Raw genomic sequence first — 21,880 nt, 5'->3', positions numbered from 1 at the left:
CACTACACTACACCACTACACTACACCACTACACCACTACACAGCATTATTATTCCCTTCTCCCCACTATGGAGTCAGATGACACTACCTTATAAAGGTCTTGCTGACTAATCTACATCTACACACTAAGCAACACAATGTTCTTTCCCAAACAGTTTTATTATGACTGATTGTTTGTAAGATAATTGAAAGTGACGCTGTTTTTCCAAAAGGCCTAAAATGAAGAGAAAAAGACACATTTACAGAACATTAGCAGACTCAGTCACTATTCAAATAAACCAGAAATGCATAAACAGCTACTCACTGGCAGCGGTGACGTTGGCGGGCACACTGGCCAGGCCCCCTGCATTGGTGCTGGCCACACACTGGTACCTGCCCAGGGTGAGGTTGGTGAGGGCTGGGATGAGCAGCGTGCCAGGCTCCAGTACCACCCCCAGGTCCCCACCAGCCCCGGCAACCAGATCACGCCCGTTCAGCCGCCAGCTGATGTTGGCCGAGGGGGGTCGGGCGCTGCACCTCAGGGACACGCTACCACCTAACTTCTGCACCACCGACAGAGGCTCCTCTGTGAACACTGGCACTTCATCTGGGAGAAGAGAGGGAGGGGAGAGAGGGAGAGATAGGAGAGAGGGAGGGATGGGGAGAGAGGGAGGGATGGGAGAGAGGGAGGGTTGGGAGAGAGAAATAGGAGAGAGAGAGGGAGGGATGGGAGAGAGAGAGGGAGGGATGGGAGAGAGATGGGAGAGAGGGAGAGATAGGAGAGAGAGGGGACAGAGATGGGAGAGAGATGGAGGGATGGGAGAGAGATGGGAGAGCGAGGTAGGGGTGGGAGAGAGAGGGATGGGAGAGAGAGGTAGGGGTGGGAGAGAGAGGGATGGGAGAGAGAGGTAGGGGTGGGAGAGAGAGGGATGGGAGAGAGAGGTAGGGGTGGGAGAGAGAGGGATGGGAGAGAGAGGTAGGGGTGGGAGAGAGATGGGAGAGAGGGAGGGATGGGAGAGAGAGGGAGGGATGGGAGAGAGATGGGAGAGAGGGAGGGATGGGAGAGAGAGGGAGGGATGGGAGAAAGAGAGAGGGATGGGAGAGAGAGGGAGGGATAGAGAGAGGGAGGGATGGAGAGAGGGAGGGGAGAGAGAGGGAGGGATGGAGAGAGGGAGGGAGGGGAGAGAGATGGGAGAGAGAGGGAGGGTTGGGAGAAAGAGAGAGGGATGGGAGAAAGAGAGGGGGATGGTAGAGAGGGATGGGAGAGAGAGAGGGATGGTAGAGAGGGAGTGATAAGTCCCACTGCCATACACATATTTAAGACACAAACTGTGAAGATAACTTATTCTCCTTCCACCCACATAGGATTGAATCCTTACTTTTGATGTGTGCAAAACCTCCATCATTAATAACACATTAGTTGAGATAGATCCGTGTTATCTCTATGACTATCCCTGGTTCCCTGTTATCTCAGACATGTTACTATCTCTATGACTATCCCTGGTTCCCTGTTATCTCAGACATGTTACTATCTCTATGACTATCCCTGGTTCCCTGTTATCTCAGACATGTTACTATCTCTATGACTATCCCTGGTTCCCTGTTATCTCAGACATGTTACTATCTCTATGACTATCCCTGGTTCCCTGTTATCTCAGACATGTTACTATCTCTATGACTATCCCTGGTTCCCTGTTATCTCAGACATGTTACTATCTCTATGACTATCCCTGGTTCCCTGTTATCTCAGACATGTTACTATCTCTATGACTATCCCTGGTTCCCTGTTATCTCAGACATGTTACTATCTCTATGACTATCCCTGGTTCCCTGTTATCTCAGACATGTTACTATCTCTATGACTATCCCTGGTTCCCTGTTATCTCAGACATGTTACTATCTCTATGACTATCCCTGGTTCCCTGTTATCTCAGACATGTTACTATCTCTATGACTATCCCTGGTTCCCTGTTATCTCAGACATGTTACTATCTCTATGACTATCCCTGGTTCCCTGTTATCTCAGACATGTTACTATCTCTATGACTATCCCTGGTTCCCTGTTATCTCAGACATGTTACTATCTCTATGACTATCCCTGGTTCCCTGTTATCTCAGACATGTTACTATCTCTATGACTATCCCTGGTTCCCTGTTATCTCAGACATGTTACTATCTCTACGACTATCCCTGGTTCCCTGTTGGGATGCTGTGACATGACCAGCGCTCTACTCACCAGTGACAGTGGCGCCGCCCTGTAGGCAGCACAGTAGCACAGCACCCAGAGCACACAGCACTCGCACCCGTCGCTTTTTCATCCACGGAGTCCAGTCTGTTTCAGACATCTTCCATACACTACCCCCTGATGGAGAGAGAGAGAGAGAGAGAGAGAGAGAGAGAGAGGGGTCAAATGTCATACACAGATTTACAACACTCATAACAAACAATATGAATCCACTCATTCCCACACACATTCTGTCACTAAACCAACAACCACTCTAACTACCATACCACTGACAAATCCCATGGCAACGTCATAAACAAACCTCCACACACAGAGGAAAACACTTAGACACATACAAACACCCCACTGAAAGGTAGAGACCAGGTGAGGGTCCGAGTCACAGCAGAGGCCCGCCCTCAGAAACACAACTCCAACCAAGACACAAACAAAACCTTTCTTTTCCGTCAGCCCTCATCCTCATCCCCCTTTCCTCCCGCACCCATCAGCCTCTCCCTTCATCATTCTGCGACTCCCCACCCCCCATTCAGGTGGAACAGATACAGGTAGAGGTCAGGAGAGAGGAAGGGGATACACAGAGCCTGTATTCACCACTCAGTACAAAGAACAACTGACTACAAGGAGGAGAGGGGGGGGGGGGGGCTGGGGGAAATTCTAGTAGTGCAGCAGTGGGTGTGTGTGTGCGCATGAGCTCATATGAATATTCGTGTGTAGATTGTGTGTATGAGAGAGGGAGAAATAAGGCAAGAAAGCAGGGGAGAGAGAGAGAGAGAGAGAGAGAGAGAGAGAGAGAGAGAGAGAGAGAGAGAGAGAGAGAAAAGAGAGAGAGAGAAAAAGAGAGAGAGAAAAAAGAGAGAGAAAAAGAGAGAGAGAGAAAAAAAAGAGAGAGAAAGAGAGAGAGGGGGTCCGGTAATGGTCAATCTATTAACAGTTAATGCCGAGAGGGGAGCTTTTCTCTCTCCCTCGTGGCTCTCTGCCAAGTTTCCCAAATTCTTCCCTGTCAGGTTAAAGTAACAACTTCCCGTCAGGATGAGGAGGGTGGTCCACACAGCTCCCATACTGGAGATCTCTCTCTCTCACAGACACGACGGCCCTGATTCTATCCTTGCAGGGGAATGAGTGATAAAGCTTCAGGCCTTAGTGACAGATACTAACGACCAAAAAGACAAGAGTAGCAAACACACATGCACTCACACAGCAAAAACACATGCACTCACACAGCAAAAACACATGCACTCACACAGCAAAATCACATGCACTCACACAGCAAACACACATGCACTCACACAGCAAACACACATGCACTCACACAGCAAAAACACATGCACTCACACAGCAAAATCACATGCACTCACACAGCAAAAACACATGCACTCACACAGCAAACACACATGCACTCACACAGCAAACACACATGCACTCACACAGCAAAAACACATGCACTCACACAGCAAAATCACATGCACTCACACAGCAAAAACACATGCACTCACACAGCAAAAACACATGCACTCACACAGCAAAATCACATGCACTCACACAGCAAAAACACATGCACTCACACAGCAAACACACATGCACTCACACAGCAAACACACATGCACTCACACAGCAAAAACACATGCACTCACACAGCAAACGCACATGCACTCACACAGCAAACACACATGCACTCACACAGCAAACGCACATGCACGCACACAGAAAACACACATGCACTCACACAGCAAACACACATGCACTCACACAGCAAACACACATGCACTCACACAGCAAACACACATGCACTCACGCAGGGGCAGAGCTGGACAGAGGAGAGAGTGTAGTTGTTCACTATTACTAAATGTTGGAACCTTTCTCATATACAAACCAACTCTTTGATTGTCGACACATCTCTTACCCTTCTCTCTCCACCCAGAACCCCCCTGGCCTTCTTTCCCTATCTCTTACCCTTCTCTCTCCACCCAGAACCCCCCTGGCATTCTTTCCCTATCTCTTACCCTTCTCTCTCCACCCAGAACCCCCCTGGCCTTCTTTCCCTATCTCTTACCCTTCTCTCTCCACCCAGAACCCCCCTGGCCTTCTTTCCCTATCTCTTACCCTTCTCTCTCCACCCAGACCCCCCCCCCCCCCCCCCCTGGCCTTCTTTCCCTATCTCTTACCCTTCTCTCTCCACCCAGAACCCCCCTGGCCTTCTTTCCCTATCTCTTACCCTTCTCTCTCCACCCAGAACCCCCCTGGCATTCTTTCCCTATCTCTTACCCTTCTCTCTCCACCCAGAACCCCCCTGGCCTTCTTTCCCTATCTCTTACCCTTCTCTCTCCACCCAGACCCCCCCCCCCCCCCCTGGCCTTCTTTCCCGGCATTCTTTCCCTATCTCTTACCCTTCTCTCTCCACCCAGAACCCCCCTGGCCTTCTTTCCCTATCTCTTACCCTTCTCTCTCCACCCAGACCCCCCCCCCCCCCCCCTGGCCTTCTTTCCCTATCTCTTACCCTTCTCTCTCCACCCAGAACCCCCCTGGACTTCTTTCCCTCCTCTCTTTGATCTAAATGGGCTGGCTGGATCACATGAGCTCTGTCTAGAACATACTGGAACATGTACTTTAACACTGAGTCTGGACACATAAAGTGCTTCCTACCAAATACACACAAAGCACATGCACGCACACCCAGGGGCTAGACAACTAAAACTGGATTTGGCTAACTAAGACTAATACCATAACCACATGGACATAGCCAGGCTACACAGTAACCGATGGACATAGCCAGGCTACACAGTAACCGATGGACATAGCCAGGCTACACAGTAACCGATGGACATAGCCAGGCTACACAGTAACCGATGGACATAGCCAGGCTACACAGTAACCGATGGACATAGCTAGGCTACACAGTAACCGATGGACATAGCTAGGCTACACAGTAACCGATGGACATAGCCAGGCTACACAGTAACCGATGGACATAGCCAGGCTACACAGTAACCGATGGACATAGCCAGGCTACACAGTAACCGATGGACATAGCCAGGCTACACAGTAACCGATGGACATAGCTAGGCTACACAGTAACCGATGGACATAGCCAGGCTACACAGTAACCGATGGACATAGCCAGGCTACACAGTAACCGATGGACATAGCTAGGCTACACAGTAACCGATGGACATAGCCAGGCTAAACAGTAACCGATGGACATAGCCAGGCTACACAGTAACCGATGGACATAGCCAGGCTACACAGTAACCGATGGACATAGCCAGGCTACACAGTAACCGATGGACATAGCCAGGCTACACAGTAACCGATGGACATAGCTAGGCTACACAGTAACCGATGGACATAGCTAGGCTACACAGTAACCGATGGACATAGCCAGGCTACACAGTAACCGATGGACATAGCCAGGCTACACAGTAACCGATGGACATAGCCAGGCTACACAGTAACCGATGGACATAGCCAGGCTACACAGTAACCGATGGACATAGCCAGGCTACACAGTAACCGATGGACATAGCTAGGCTACACAGTAACCGATGGACATAGCTAGGCTACACAGTAACCGATGGACATAGCCAGGCTACACAGTAACCGATGGACATAGCCAGGCTACACAGTAACCGATGGACATAGCCAGGCTACACAGTAACCGATGGACATAGCCAGGCTACACAGTAACCGATGGACATAGCTAGGCTACACAGTAACCGATGGACATAGCCAGGCTACACAGTAACCGATGGACATAGCCAGGCTACACAGTAACCGATGGACATAGCCAGGCTACACAGTAACCGATGGACATAGCTAGGCTACACAGTAACCGATGGACATAGCCAGGCTACACAGTAACCGATGGACATAGCCAGGCTACACAGTAACCGATGGACATAGCCAGGCTACACAGTAACCGATGGACATAGCCAGGCTACACAGTAACCGATGGACATAGCTAGGCTACACAGTAACCGATGGACATAGCTAGGCTACACAGTAACCGATGGACATAGCCAGGCTACACAGTAACCGATGGACATAGCCAGGCTACACAGTAACCGATGGACATAGCCAGGCTACACAGTAACCGATGGACATAGCCAGGCTACACAGTAACCGATGGACATAGCTAGGTTACACAGTAACCGATGGACATAGCTAGGTTACACAGTAACCGATGGACATAGCTAGGTTACACAGTAACCGATGGACATAGCTAGGTTACACAGTAACCGATGGACATAGCCAGGCTACACAGTAACCGATGGACATAGCCAGGCTACACAGTAACCGATGGACATAGCTAGGTTACACAGTAACCGATGGACATAGCCAGGCTACACAGTAACCGATGGACATAGCTAGGTTACACAGTAACCGATGGACATAGCTAGGTTACACAGTAACCGATGGACATAGCCAGGCTACACAGTAACCGATGGACATAGCCAGGCTACACAGTAACCGATGGACATAGCTAGGTTACACAGTAACCGATGGACATAGCCAGGCTACACAGTAACCGATGGACATAGCCAGGCTACACAGTAACCGATGGACATAGCCCTGTCTCATCTAGTGAACCAGCCACCTGTGGATCCCAATGGGAGAGATACGAATCCTCAAAAACACACAGGCAAAATAGGAAGTAGAAAGACACACACACAGCAACATGTCCACAACAGACTAACAAAACTCACACTTGTGAATAACAAACTTGTACACACACACACAAACACACACTAGTGTCTCACATGCTTTATCATGGCTTTACAAACACTCTTGTTATTTCATGAGAACCTCTCCCACGTCAAGCCTCCCTAAACGCAGCCTCATCTCTGGCTCTGTCTCTTCTAGATCCATTAATCAGACTGGATTTGCTTAGCAGATACCCTGCCTCATGATGACAAGCTGGCCTCAACACAACTTTTTCCATCAATCCATTCCAGCAGAGACAGAGGGAGAGAGAGAGAGAAAAAGGGAGAGAGAGAAAAAGGGAGAGAGAGAGAGAAAGGGGGAGAGATACTAATCTCTCTCTCTCTCTCTCTCTCTCTCTCTCTCTCTCTCTCTCTCTCTCTCTCTCTCTCTCTCTCTCTCTCTCTCTCTCTCTCTCTCTCTCTCTCTCTCTCTCTCTCTCTCTCTCTCTCTCTCTCTCTCTCTCTCTCTCTCTCTCTCTCTCTCTCTCTCTCTCTCTCTCTCTCTCTCTCTCTCTCTCTCTCTGATGGTGGTTGATGAACACCAGGGACACACAGAGAGACAGCTCCTCTGATTTAGAACAGAGACACAGAGACAGCTCCTCTGATTTAGAACAGAGACACAGAGACAGCTCCTCTGATTTAGAACAGAGACACAGAGACAGCTCCTCTGATTTAGAACAGAGACACAGAGACAGCTCCTCTGATTTAGGACAGAGACACAGAGACAGCTCCTCTGATTTAGAACAGAGACACAGAGACAGCTCCTCTGATTTAGAACAGAGACACGGAGACAGCTCCTCTGATTTAGAACAGAGACACAGAGACAGCTCCTCTGATTTAGAACAGAGACACAGAGACAGCTCCTCTGATTTAGAACAGAGACACAGAGACAGCTCCTCTGATTTAGAACAGAGACACAGAGACAGCTCCTCTGATTTAGGACAGAGACACAGAGACAGCTCCTCTGATTTAGAACAGAGACACAGAGACAGCTCCTCTGATTTAGAACAGACACACAGAGACAGCTCCTCTGATTTAGGACAGAGACACAGAGAGACAGCTCCTCTGATTTAGGACAGAGACACAGAGACAGCTCCTCTGATTTAGAACAGAGACACAGAGACAGCTCCTCTGATTTAGAACAGAGACACAGAGACAGCTCCTCTGATTTAGAACAGAGACACCGAGACACCGAGACAGCTCCTCTGATTTAGAACAGACACACAGAGACAGCTCCTCTGATTTAGGACAGAGACACAGAGAGACAGCTCCTCTGATTTAGGACAGAGACACAGAGACAGCTCCTCTGATTTAGGACAGAGACACACAGACAGCTCCTCTGATTTAGGACAGAGACACACAGAGACAGCTCCTCTGATTTAGAACAGAGACACAGAGACAGCTCCTCTGATTTAGAACAGAGACACAGAGACAGCTCCTCTGATTTAGGACAGAGACACAGAGACAGCTCCTCTGATTTAGGACAGAGACACAGAGAGACAGCTCCTCTGATTTAGGACAGAGACACAGAGACAGCTCCTCTGATTTAGAACAGAGACACAGAGACAGCTCCTCTGATTTAGGACAGAGACACACAGAGACAGCTCCTCTGATTTAGAACAGAGACACAGAGACAGCTCCTCTGATTTAGAACAGAGACACAGAGACAGCTCCTCTGATTTAGAACAGAGACACAGAGACAGCTCCTCTGATTTAGGACAGAGACACACAGAGAGACAGCTCCTCTGATTTAGAACAGAGACACAGAGACAGCTCCTCTGATTTAGGACAGAGACACAGAGACAGCTCCTCTGATTTAGAACAGAGACACAGAGACAGCTCCTCTGATTTAGGACAGAGACACACAGAGACAGCTCCTCTGATTTAGGACAGAGACACACAGAGACAGCTCCTCTGATTTAGGACAGAGACACACAGAGACAGCTCCTCTGATTTAGGACAGAGACACACAGAGACAGCTCCTCTGATTTAGGACAGAGACACACAGAGACAGCTCCTCTGATTTAGGACAGAGACACACAGAGACAGCTCCTCTGATTTAGGACAGAGACACACAGAGACAGCTCCTCTGATTTAGGACAGAGACACACAGAGACAGCTCCTCTGATTTAGGACAGAGACACACAGAGACAGCTCCTCTGATTTAGGACAGAGACACACAGAGACAGCTCCTCTGATTTAGGACAGAGACACACAGAGACAGCTCCTCTGATTTAGAACAGAGACACAGAGACAGCTCCTCTGATTTAGAACAGAGACACAGAGACAGCTCCTCTGATTTAGGACAGAGACACACAGAGACAGCTCCTCTGATTTAGGACAGAGACACACAGAGACAGCTCCTCTGATTTAGGACAGAGACACACAGAGACAGCTCCTCTGATTTAGAACAGAGACACAGAGACAGCTCCTCTGATTTAGGACAGAGACACAGAGACAGCTCCTCTGATTTAGAACAGAGACACAGAGACAGCTCCTCTGATTTAGAACAGACACACAGAGACAGCTCCTCTGATTTAGGACAGAGACACAGAGAGACAGCTCCTCTGATTTAGGACAGAGACACAGAGACAGCTCCTCTGATTTAGAACAGAGACACAGAGACAGCTCCTCTGATTTAGAACAGAGACACAGAGACAGCTCCTCTGATTTAGAACAGAGACACCGAGACACCGAGACAGCTCCTCTGATTTAGAACAGACACACAGAGACAGCTCCTCTGATTTAGGACAGAGACACAGAGAGACAGCTCCTCTGATTTAGGACAGAGACACAGAGACAGCTCCTCTGATTTAGGACAGAGACACACAGACAGCTCCTCTGATTTAGGACAGAGACACACAGAGACAGCTCCTCTGATTTAGAACAGAGACACAGAGACAGCTCCTCTGATTTAGAACAGAGACACAGAGACAGCTCCTCTGATTTAGGACAGAGACACAGAGACAGCTCCTCTGATTTAGGACAGAGACACAGAGAGACAGCTCCTCTGATTTAGGACAGAGACACAGAGACAGCTCCTCTGATTTAGAACAGAGACACAGAGACAGCTCCTCTGATTTAGGACAGAGACACACAGAGACAGCTCCTCTGATTTAGAACAGAGACACAGAGACAGCTCCTCTGATTTAGAACAGAGACACAGAGACAGCTCCTCTGATTTAGAACAGAGACACAGAGACAGCTCCTCTGATTTAGGACAGAGACACACAGAGAGACAGCTCCTCTGATTTAGAACAGAGACACAGAGACAGCTCCTCTGATTTAGGACAGAGACACAGAGACAGCTCCTCTGATTTAGAACAGAGACACAGAGACAGCTCCTCTGATTTAGGACAGAGACACACAGAGACAGCTCCTCTGATTTAGGACAGAGACACACAGAGACAGCTCCTCTGATTTAGGACAGAGACACACAGAGACAGCTCCTCTGATTTAGGACAGAGACACACAGAGACAGCTCCTCTGATTTAGGACAGAGACACACAGAGACAGCTCCTCTGATTTAGGACAGAGACACACAGAGACAGCTCCTCTGATTTAGGACAGAGACACACAGAGACAGCTCCTCTGATTTAGGACAGAGACACACAGAGACAGCTCCTCTGATTTAGGACAGAGACACACAGAGACAGCTCCTCTGATTTAGGACAGAGACACACAGAGACAGCTCCTCTGATTTAGGACAGAGACACACAGAGACAGCTCCTCTGATTTAGAACAGAGACACAGAGACAGCTCCTCTGATTTAGAACAGAGACACAGAGACAGCTCCTCTGATTTAGGACAGAGACACACAGAGACAGCTCCTCTGATTTAGGACAGAGACACACAGAGACAGCTCCTCTGATTTAGGACAGAGACACACAGAGACAGCTCCTCTGATTTAGGACAGAGACACACAGAGACAGCTCCTCTGATTTAGGACAGAGACACACAGAGACAGCTCCTCTGATTTAGGACAGAGACACACAGAGACAGCTCCTCTGATTTAGGACAGAGACACACAGAGACAGCTCCTCTGATTTAGGACAGAGACACACAGAGACAGCTCCTCTGATTTAGGACAGAGACACACAGAGACAGCTCCTCTGATTTAGGACAGAGACACACAGAGACAGCTCCTCTGATTTAGGACAGAGACACACAGAGACAGCTCCTCTGATTTAGAACAGAGACACAGAGACAGCTCCTCTGATTTAGGACAGAGACACACAGAGACAGCTCCTCTGATTTAGGACAGAGACACACAGAGACAGCTCCTCTGATTTAGAACAGAGACACAGAGTATGTTTCTCCGCTCATACAGGAGTAATAAAGGCCTAGATCACACATTTTGTAGAATGACTGTTTTATTTATAAAACTATTTATCAGGGGGTGCTGCAGTACCCTCAGCACTTCTACTTCCCGCGGCTATGTTGCAGTAGTTTGTGTGTGTCTATACACATGACTTGTGTGTATGTGTGTATGGGTTGGGCTGGCCTATAATATGTGTGTATCGGTATGTATGTGTGTTGGGTGCATGGTTATGACTGAGTATGTTGTTTGCTCTTGGAGATTGGGGAAATTGCAAACAGTATGTATGAGTCTTGGATGTTGCATTAGTACTATGGGCATACGTTCAGTATGGGGTTTAGTAGAATGACACGGTGAAAGGTATTAGGAGTATGTTGATAAAGCCTCTTTGTGGTGCAGGCAGGGTTCCTGGGTTCCCTATTGTCCCCCTGCCTCACAGGATAAATTCATTTGACAAGCCTGCTAATTGGATAAAACTAGGCTGGAGCCTCCTCTCTGAGCACTCACATTCCATCTGCTTTCTGGCATGGAGAGAGAGGACACAGGAGGGGTGGGAGAGAGGAGAGAGAGGACACAGGAGGGGTGGGAGAGAGGAGAGAGAGGACACAGGAGGGTGTGAGAGAGAGGACACAGGAGGGTGGAAGAGAGAGGACACAGGAGGGTGGGAGAGAGAGGAGAGAGAGGACACAGGAGGGTGTGAGAGAGAGGACACAGGAGGGTGGAAGAGAGAGGACACAGGAGGGTGGGAGAGAGGAGAGAGGGGACACAGGAGGGTGGGAGAGAGGAGAGAGGGGACACAGGAGGGGTGGGAGAGAGGAGAGGGGACACAGGAGGGGTGGGAGAGAGGAGAGAGGGGACACAGGAGGGGTGGGAGAGAGGAGAGAGAGGACACAGAAGGGGTGGGGGAGAGAGGAGAGAGAGGACACAGGAGAGGTGGGAGAGAGGACACAGGAGAGAGGAGAGAGAGGACACAGGAGGGGTGGGAGAGAGAGGAGAGAGGGGACACAGGAGGGGTGGGAGAGAGGAGAGAGAGGACACAGGAGGGTGGGAGAGAGAGGACACAGGAGGGGTGGGAGAGAGGAGAGGACACAGGAGGGGTGGGGGAGAGAGGAGAGAGAGGACACAGGAGGGTGGGAGAGAGAGGAGAGAGAGGACACAGGAGGGTGGGAGAGAGAGGAGAGAGAGGACACAGGAGGGTTGAGAGAGAGAGGAGAGAGGGGACACAGGAGGGTGGGAGAGAGAGGAGAGAGAGGACACAGGAGGGTTGAGAGAGAGAGGAGAGAGAGGACACAGGAGGGTTGAGAGAGAGATGAGAGAGAGGACACAGGAGGGTGGGAGAGAGAGGAGAGAGAGGACACAGGAGGGTGGGAGAGAGAGGAGAGAGAGGACACAGGAGGGTTGAGAGAGAGGACACAGGAGGGTGGGAGAGAGAGGAGAGAGAGGACACAGGAGGGTTGAGAGAGAGAGGAGAGGGGGCTAGGGTTGTTGGGTAAGCAACTCCTTCTGAGGAGCTGAACTGTTGAATATTTATCACCCCCCTCCTCATCCATCTCTCTCTTTCTACCCACCATTTTACGTCCTTCACTACCCACCCATCCAAACATCACAATGGCCCCCTTTAGATAAACACATGCGGTGTCAAGTGTGAGGAGTACCGGGTTCAACTGCTCTGCTCGGGCCCGCAGGCCCACAATGCCGCGCTGCATAGCTGCCATGCGGGATGCCGGTTGCCCTTGGCGACGCTAACAGGCAGAACGCACCTTAATAGAGTGGAGAGTCATTGTGAAGCAGTGGGCCGGCGCGCAGACAAAGACCCCGCAGACCCCCAGAGAGAAAGGGGAGATGCTACTCTGAAGGGCCCCAGGAAGAGCTGATGATGGGGGCCGCTCAACGGAGGAGAGGAGAAGTGTGTGTGTGTGTGTGTGAGAGGGATGGGGGGGTTGATAGTAGTGTGGAGAGGTGAGTGGGGTGGTGGTGTGGTTCAGTCTTAGATGGGTGAGGGTTGGGGGGTGAAGGGGCTGGAGAGGGGTTGACTGAGAAGCAGAATGGGGTCTAAATGAATAGAGGGGATGTCAACTGGCAGGCGAGCAGGAGGACATAGGGTCTTGTCAATGAGAGGGTGTGTGAGTGTGTGAGCACGTGTGAGAGCGTTGTTTGAATGTGTCCAACATATTTTCCCCTCACTCAGTCAATCTGGTTGCTGGCCCTTCGGTCAGGCTGGGGCTGAGTGGAGAAGACAAGACGAAAACAACCGCTACAGCTCTGCTCTCAAGTGGAAAATGGATCTATAGTAGTAAAGAATTTGAGATGAATTACTTAGCCCGTTCCCTCAGCTGTTAACCAAAACAAGTGGCGGGGCTGCCGTTTTGTTTTTGCTTTTCATCCCAGTAGCTTTAAAAGAATACACTTTACCTAAACAACCATAGCTCCAGTCAACAGGAAACAGCTACTCCCAGGTCTCCATGCTATGGCTAGGCCTCAGCATTCTGGAGAGTTCTGGGTCCTGTTCCATGTGGTACAACCAATGTTATAAAATGTTCAGATAGAAATGCATTAGGTACATAGGACACACACAAGTCTATGTCATGTAGATTAGGGAGTTTATATGTTAGCTATACTTTACATGGCATTTCCATCAGAACGTTCTGCCTTCCTGAACATGCCCCCCGGCGAGGTCTGAGGTTGGCAGATGATCCCGCTCCAGCAGGTGGAACCCAGCTGGCCACGCCCCATCATACCCCTCTCTCTGAGCTGAGCACCCACAATCCCCCTCTCCACATCTCTAGACATCAACCGCTCCTATGCCCCAAAAAGTACACATCAAAAGCATCATCTAACGAGGTTGGGACCCCACCCACACCCTTCACAAAGTATTAGTGAGCTACCCCCCGCCCCAGCCCATCCAGCCCATCATTCCATCCACGCTAACGAGCACCAGGCCGTCTCGGGGATTAACGAGTGAGATCAAGCCAGGCCCAGAGGGGCTCTAATCAATTAGGCACCACGGCATTTGCATATTTTATATAACAAGGCAGAATTAACCAGCCAACGCTAATTATGGGGCTACTGCAGCATTCACAATGCCATGGCTAACTAACACATACCGTCACGTATGACGGACGCTGGATGGATGTCTTCCTGTGTGTCCTCCCGGGCCATGGGAACTAGCACCACCTGACTGAGGCCTACCCACTACCCCCCTGGGCATTACTTCCTCTACAGTCAAACACGGTTTATAAACAGGCAACAGGTTGGGATGAGAGGATGGATGTTTCATAAAGACTGTACTAGGCCGATATGTTAAAGGGGCAATCTGCAGTTCAAACAACAACGACCCTGCCACTGTTTTGGTAAAAAGGTGAGGGAAGAAGCAAGAGAAATGTAACCACTCTCAAATCATAGACACAACTGTGGATGTAAGTAGTAACCTTCCATGTTATCAAAATGATACATTTTACCATGTTTTGAGGTTATACAGTGTTTGTTCACTATTACATTTTCTGATGCAATTGGGGCTACCGACTGGCGCAGCGGTCTACGGCACTGCATCTCAGTGCTTGAGGCGAATCCAGGCTGGATCAAAACCGGCTGAGATTTGGAGTCCCATAGGGCGGCTCACAATTGGCCCAGCGCCGTCCGGGTTAGGGTTTGGCCGGTGTAGGCCATCATTGTAAATACATATTTGTTCTTAACCAACTTGACTAGTTAAATAAAGGTTACATTTAAAAATGTAAGAGCCTTTGTTTTGTGTGTGTGTGAGAGAAGACACCAAACTAATGCCCGTTATCAGTCACACACACACACTACACTGTAAGAAAATAAAACATGTAAATTCACAAACTCTGAGTTTGCTGAACAAAATGTTTGTTAGGCAAACTCACAATGCTATGGCAGCTCGTGGCCTTACAATTGTAAGTTTTACAGTGCAAACACACACCCCCAGAGTGGTGTCGCCACATAGAACAAGTATACTCACAGAGGCATCAAAAAATTCTAACCCTTGAAGCTAACTCCAGAAATGTTTCCATATAGACTGTAAAAAAACAAGACCACTCCAATCCTCCAAAAACTCACCTAACAAACATACAAACGTAGGATCTTAATTTGATCACTCTTTTGTTGCTGAGAATTTTCATGCACAGCAGGAAATGCAAGCTTATAGTGTATTCAAGGTTTAAAAAGGCTTCTAAAGTTTGTAATTTCCACTTTAAAATGTCATACTTGATTCACCCTAAAGAAGAATGTATCAACCCCTACAAAAAATGTCCATTAATTATAATCCACATAATACTAATAATAACACTAATACTAATAATAACAATAATAGTAATAATTTACATTTCCTGTTCCTGTAGGATTATTTTCCTGCTGTAGGAAATTGGATCAAATAAAGATCCTACATCTGTACAGCCATGTACATGGATTATAGGGCTGGGAATGGCCAGGGACCTCACGATACCATATTATCAACATACTTAGGTGCCAATACGATATGTATTGCGATTCTATATGTATTGCGATTCAATACTGTGATTTTATTGTGATTTGATGTTGTTTCAAACATATTTCTCACCATAATATTGCAATAGTCAAAACGATACGATATATTATTTAAAAAAATATCCCGACATGTAAATGTATCGATTTTTCCCCCATGACAAACAGATTATACATACAGATGTAAGATCTTTAATTGTATTTTTTAAATGTAGGGATGGATCAGCTCAATATTGCGGATAGATTGTTGCTTCCCTCAATGTAATTGTTTGAGTCATTTCCAATCCCCAATATCTTTTGGGGTAAATATATATATCCATATACATACACGTACATACCCATATACATACATATGCTTACAAAAACATTCATACATACATACACATACATACATACACATACATACTTTTTAAAAGAAAATACCTTTATTATTCCCCACAAACCCTACCACCCTTCCCCCAACCGGAGTAAACAATAACACTTAGGCTTCTACCTTCAGTTTATACATATTATACACATTTTACAGACACAATCTGTTTTACAATAGTTATATTTTGTTTGTTTTTAGTCCTTCCTCTATTTCTGATGTCCATCCAGTTTAATTTATATTTGTAACTGTCCTATTTCACAACATTTCTGGGCATATATACATTTTACAGACCCGGTATGTTTTACATTGGTTATCTTGTTATTAGTCCCACTCTTCAGGCTCCATTCAACCCCTCCCATCTATCTCGTAACACCATCCATTTTGGATTTCTATTTGCTATATATGTTTCAACTGTGCTGTGATGCTTCACAAAAGTACTGAACCTTTCTATTCTTATAGCTTCTACAGAATGTAAATTAAAGATGATTTCTTTTGCTAAAATAATTAATATATTATTGATTGATTGATTGACTATGACTTTTCAAATCACCCAGTTTTGCTATCTGCAGCGTTAGTTCAAGGCAAATGTTGCAATTCTTCAGCCATTCCTGGACCTGTGACCAAAAACGAGCTACATATGGACAGTACCAAAATAATTGATATAATGACTCTGCCTCCTCACAGCAAAATCTGCAGAGCTGGGAAGATTGTATATATTATAACATTCTATTGGTTGCAAGAATCTTGTATAATAATTTCAATAAAAAAAATCTAAGTATTGACTCCGGCGTTGTTTTGCGTGTCAATTCATAAACCATGTGCCATGGAATCGGTACATTGAAAATCTCTTCCCAACTATTTTGCAATTTATATGGCACAGCTGTCAATTTTTTGGTCCTTAAATGAAATTGGTATATGTTTTTATATATCACAATTGTCTTTAAACATTTATGTTCTTTAATACAGGGTCGACAGACAAGTTCCTTCCTTTTTCCCCTTCTACTTGCTTACATTTTTGTGGAAGTTGCAATTAGTTGGTTGTAATTTTGGTTAGAACAGACATTTCCATATGTCTGTGTTAGCTGCATGTCTGACATAACTCCACCAGTCCTATTTATGATATAAGTTACAAAACTTGACATTTTATCGAAAAATACGTTATAGTATATTTGAGTTTAACCACAATATTTGCTGTATTATTTGTTCTGTCTTTTCAGCTTGATTAAACTGAAATTGCAACCAACTTTCTAAGGCTTGTTTTAAAAAAATAACGATATTTTGGAGATTATTTTGTTTTTGAACAACCGAAGGTGAGCAGGTGTTATCTGAATAAAGGGAAAAAGGCCATTCTTGAACATGGGGTGAGACATTCCAACCAATTTACTAGAGAACCAGTTTGGATTTAAGTATAACTTTTGTATGACTGATGCCTTTAGTGAGAGGTCTAATGCTTTAATATTTAATAATTTCTGCCCTCCAAATTCATATTCGTTATATAAATAGGCCCTTTTAATTTTGTCTGGCTTGCCATTCCAAATAAAATGTAATATTTTTTGTTCATATAATTTAAAAAGCAGGTCACTAGGTGTAGGCAAAACCATAAGCAAACAGATAAACTGTGATATGACTAAAGAGTTAATCAGGGTGAATTTTCCAGAAATGGACAGGTATTTTCCTTTCCATGGTAGCAAGATCTGATCTATTTTTGCTAACTTTCTATAAACATTTATTGGAGTGAGATCATTTCTTTCTTTCGGGATTTGTATACCGAGTATGTCCACATCCCCGTCAGACCATTTTATTGGTAAACTACACGTTAATGTAAAATTTGCATTTTTTTAGTGATCCAATACATAATAAAGGACACTTATCATAATTTGGTTTTAATCCAGAGAGGTTAGCAAATGTATCTAGATCCTTTATGAGGCTGTGGAGGGATTCTAATTGTGGTATTAAAAGAAAACATGAATCATCAGTGTACAATGACACCTTTGTTATTAAGCCATGGATTTCTAATCCCTTAATATTATTGTTGGATCTAATTTTAACAGCTAACATTTCAATAGCAATAATAAATAGATATGCCGATAGCGGACAACCTTGTTTTACTCCTCTTGACAGCTTAAACATTTCTGAGATGCAGCCATTATTTACTATTTTACACCTTGGCTTACTATACATAACTTTAACCCATTTTATAAGAGATTCTCCAAAATTCAAATATTCTAGGCATTTATATATAAACTCCAGTCGTACTTTATCAAAAGCCTTTTCAAAATCAGCTATGAAAACCAGGACTGGTGTCCCCGATATTTCATAGTATTCTATTGTTTCCAGTACTTGTCTTCTATTATCTCCAATGTATCGTCCATGTAAAAATCCTGTCTGATTAGGATGAATAATATCTGACAAAACCTTTTTAATTCTATGCGCCAAGCATTTAGCTAGGATTTTTGTATCACAACACTGAAGTGTGAGAGGCCTCCAATTTTTTTAATGGACTGGATCTTTATATATACACCACTTGGATCCTGTTTCAGTAATAATCAAATCAGACATTCTTGTTGCGTGTCCGATAATCTACCATTTATATAGGAGTGGTTAAAATATGCTAATAATGGTCCTCTGAGTATATCAAAAACAGTTTGGTATACTTCCACTGGTATGCCATCCAGCCCTGGACTTTTCCCAGCCTTAAAGGCTTTAATTGTATCAAGAAGTTCCTCCACTGTAATTTGGCCTTCACATGAGTCTTTCTGTACAGATGTTAATTTTACATTATTAATAGGAAACAAATCCATACAATTAGCTTCGGTTAGTGGAGATGGAGGAGACTGAAATGAAAACATATTCTTAAAGTACTTTACTTCCTCTTTCAAAACATAATTCGGTGAATCATGCGTGACTCCATCATTTGTAACAAGTTTCAATATTTTTTGGGGTAGCATTTCTATGTTGAAGATTTAAAAAATAATTTGATGCATTTTTCCCCATATTCCATCCAGTTCGCTTTATATTTATAATATATTACACTCGATCTTTCTTGAATAAGTTCCTCAATTTCTTTTTGTTTTTCCTCTAGCTTATTCTGTGCCTCTATGGTACCGTTTTTATTGCTATCTAACTGTACTGTTAGTCCTTCAATTTCCTTTGTTAATATGGACTCTTTTGATCTAAATTGCTTTTGTTTTATAGATGAGTACTGAATTGCATGGCCTCTAAAGGCACATTTAAAATAATAAGGGGATCTACTGTACCTATGTTATGTCTGGAAAAAGTCAGTTATAAATTCTTCTGTCCTAGTTATAAACAATTTATAATCTAGTAGGCTTTGATTAAAATTCCAATATCCTCTCCCACGTGGAAATTCTGTAAGAGTAATATATGCCAATTATGTGATGATCCAACCGCATTCTGTCCACTATCAACACATTTTAAACTTTTGGTGCCAGAGAGAATGACATAAGAATGTAATCAAGACGACTAGCTTGATTAAGCCTCCACCATGTATATCTCACTAGCTTACAGCAGGTCCATAAAACAGCTAGGGACTTCTCCTTAGTATCTGGGTCATTCAGGTGGGTGTCTAGGGTATAGGGTTGTGGACCATTCCATCAATATAGGATCATAAATAAATGTATAATTCATTTAAAACATTTAGTTCCACCATGATAGGACAATAAATAAATAAGTATGTATATCCCTCATCTGAACAACATTGAAAGCTCTCTCACAACCCCTGCTCACAGCAATACTTTGGTTCTGGGATATGCAACCATTTCCTTTCTTACTCAACGCCACACTTTCCCAAACATAAAAAAAACACACCACACCATCCATACATACTGTGCCTTCTGTTTAATGAGTTTTTATCTTCACCATGTTGAATTGGTGCTTTTGTGTTCCAATTAGTTATATTTGAAGATAGATAGAAAAGCTGTATTTTTTGTTGTATTATTACAATCCATAACCGGGCTAGAATTGTGTGTTTCATAACTTGCCTCCTCTACGAGAACTTTGTAATTTTTTAAATAGCCATGGAGTAGTCTTCGTGTCTCTGAACAACTGGTTATCGATATGTAGTTTATCGACGACGAGAGCTACTCTTTCTATCTATTTTCCTTGAAATACAGAACTTTCTGCAATTTCCTTTGGGAACTGGACATTCATGACAATTTTCTTGCCAGCAAGTCTTTTACCCAGGCTTTTAACCATTATTTTATCTTTAAAGAAGGCAAATTTGGCAACAATTGGGCGTTCATTCCCCTCGGCCCTCTCTGTCCGAAGCAGTGTACACGTTCAAGTTGGATTTTGTCGATAGCTTCGCAAGGAATCTGAAGCGTTGTAAGGAGGAACTCTCGAACTACAGATTCAGGAACTTCTTCTTTCTCACTTGCAACCAAGATTTAACTTCCTGACTGATGTCTTGAGAGGTTGCTTCAATATATCCACATAATTTTTATCCCTCATGATGCCATCTATTTTGTGAAGGGCACCAGTCCCTCCTGCAGCAAAGCACCCCCACAACATGACGCTGCCACCCCGCGCTTCACAGTTGGGATGGTGTTCTTCAGCTTGCAAGCCTCTCCCTTTTCCCTCCAAACATAACAATGGTCATTGCGGCCAAACAGTTCTATTTTTGTTTCACCAGAGGATATTTCTCCAAAAAGTACGATCCCCATGTGCAGTTGCAAACCTTAGTCTGGCTATTTTAATGGAGGTTTTAGAGCAGTGGCTTCTTCCTTGCTGAGCGGCCTTTCAGGTTTTGGTGATATAGGACTCGTTTTAATGCGGATATAGATACTTTTGTACCTGTTTCCTCCAGCATCTTCACATGGTCCTTTGTTGTTGTTCTGGGATTGATTTGCACTTTTCGCACCAAAGTACGTTCATCTCTAGGAAACTGAACGCGTCTCCTTCCTAAGCGATATGACGGCTACGTGGTCCCATGGTGTTTATACTTGCGTACTATTGCTTGTACAGATGAACGTGGTACCTTCAGGCGTTTGGAAATTGCTCCCAAGGATGAACCAGACTTGTGGAGGTCAACAAAAATTTTGTTGAGGTCTGGGCTGATTTCTTTTGATTTTCCCATGATGTCAAGCAAAGAGGCACTGAGTTTGAAGGTAGGCCTTGAAATATATCCACAGGTACACCTACAATTGACTCAAATTATGTAAATTAGTCTATCAGAAGCTTCTAAAGCCATGACATAATTTTCTGGAATTTTCCAAGTTGTTTAAAGGCAGTCAACTTAGTGTATGTAAACTTCTGACCCACTGGAATTGTGATACAGTGAATTATAAGTGAAATAATCTGTCTGTAAACAATTGTTGGAAAAATTACTTGTGTCATGCACAAAGTAGATGTCCTAACCGACTTGCCAAAACTATAGTTTGTTCACAAGACATTTGTGGAGTGGTTGAAAAACGAGTTTTAATGACTCCAACGTGTATGTAAACTTCCCACTTCAACTTTAGCTACGTTCAGTCCGCCATCTTGCCACTTCCGAAAGTTTGTCCTTCTTACAGATGTAGGATCTTAATTTGAGCCAGTTTGCAACAACAGGAAAAAAATAATCCTGCATCCACAGGAAATTTGAATTACTACATGGATTATAATTAATAAACATTTTTGTAGGGGTTGATATATTTTCGTTAGGGCAAGTCAAGTCTGAAAGTTCAAAGTGGAAATGACAAACTTTAGAACATTTCATAAAACTTAAATACACTACAAGTTTGCATTTCCTGCTGTGCAGGGAAATTGGCAGCAACAAA

General features: G+C 45.1%; 1 protein-coding gene across 1 annotated transcript in view; it reads right to left on the bottom strand.

Moving 5' to 3' along the window:
• The window catches only part of boc (BOC cell adhesion associated, oncogene regulated), a 58,456-nt gene that overhangs the window by 27,805 nt on the left and 8,771 nt on the right, over positions 1 to 21,880 (bottom strand). The window contains exons 2-3 of the mRNA XM_071414585.1: positions 2,216 to 2,341; positions 305 to 586 (exon numbers count right to left, since the gene is read on the bottom strand). Coding sequence (XP_071270686.1) covers positions 305 to 586; positions 2,216 to 2,324 — 391 coding nt within the window. The 5' untranslated portion in view covers positions 2,325 to 2,341. The remainder of the gene's footprint in view (positions 1 to 304; positions 587 to 2,215; positions 2,342 to 21,880) is intronic.

This window comes from Salvelinus alpinus, chromosome 8 (genome assembly GCF_045679555.1).
Source record: "Salvelinus alpinus chromosome 8, SLU_Salpinus.1, whole genome shotgun sequence".
In the NCBI taxonomy this organism is placed as follows: domain Eukaryota; kingdom Metazoa; phylum Chordata; class Actinopteri; order Salmoniformes; family Salmonidae; genus Salvelinus; species Salvelinus alpinus.
This window is presented reverse-complemented; position numbering and strand designations above follow the sequence as displayed.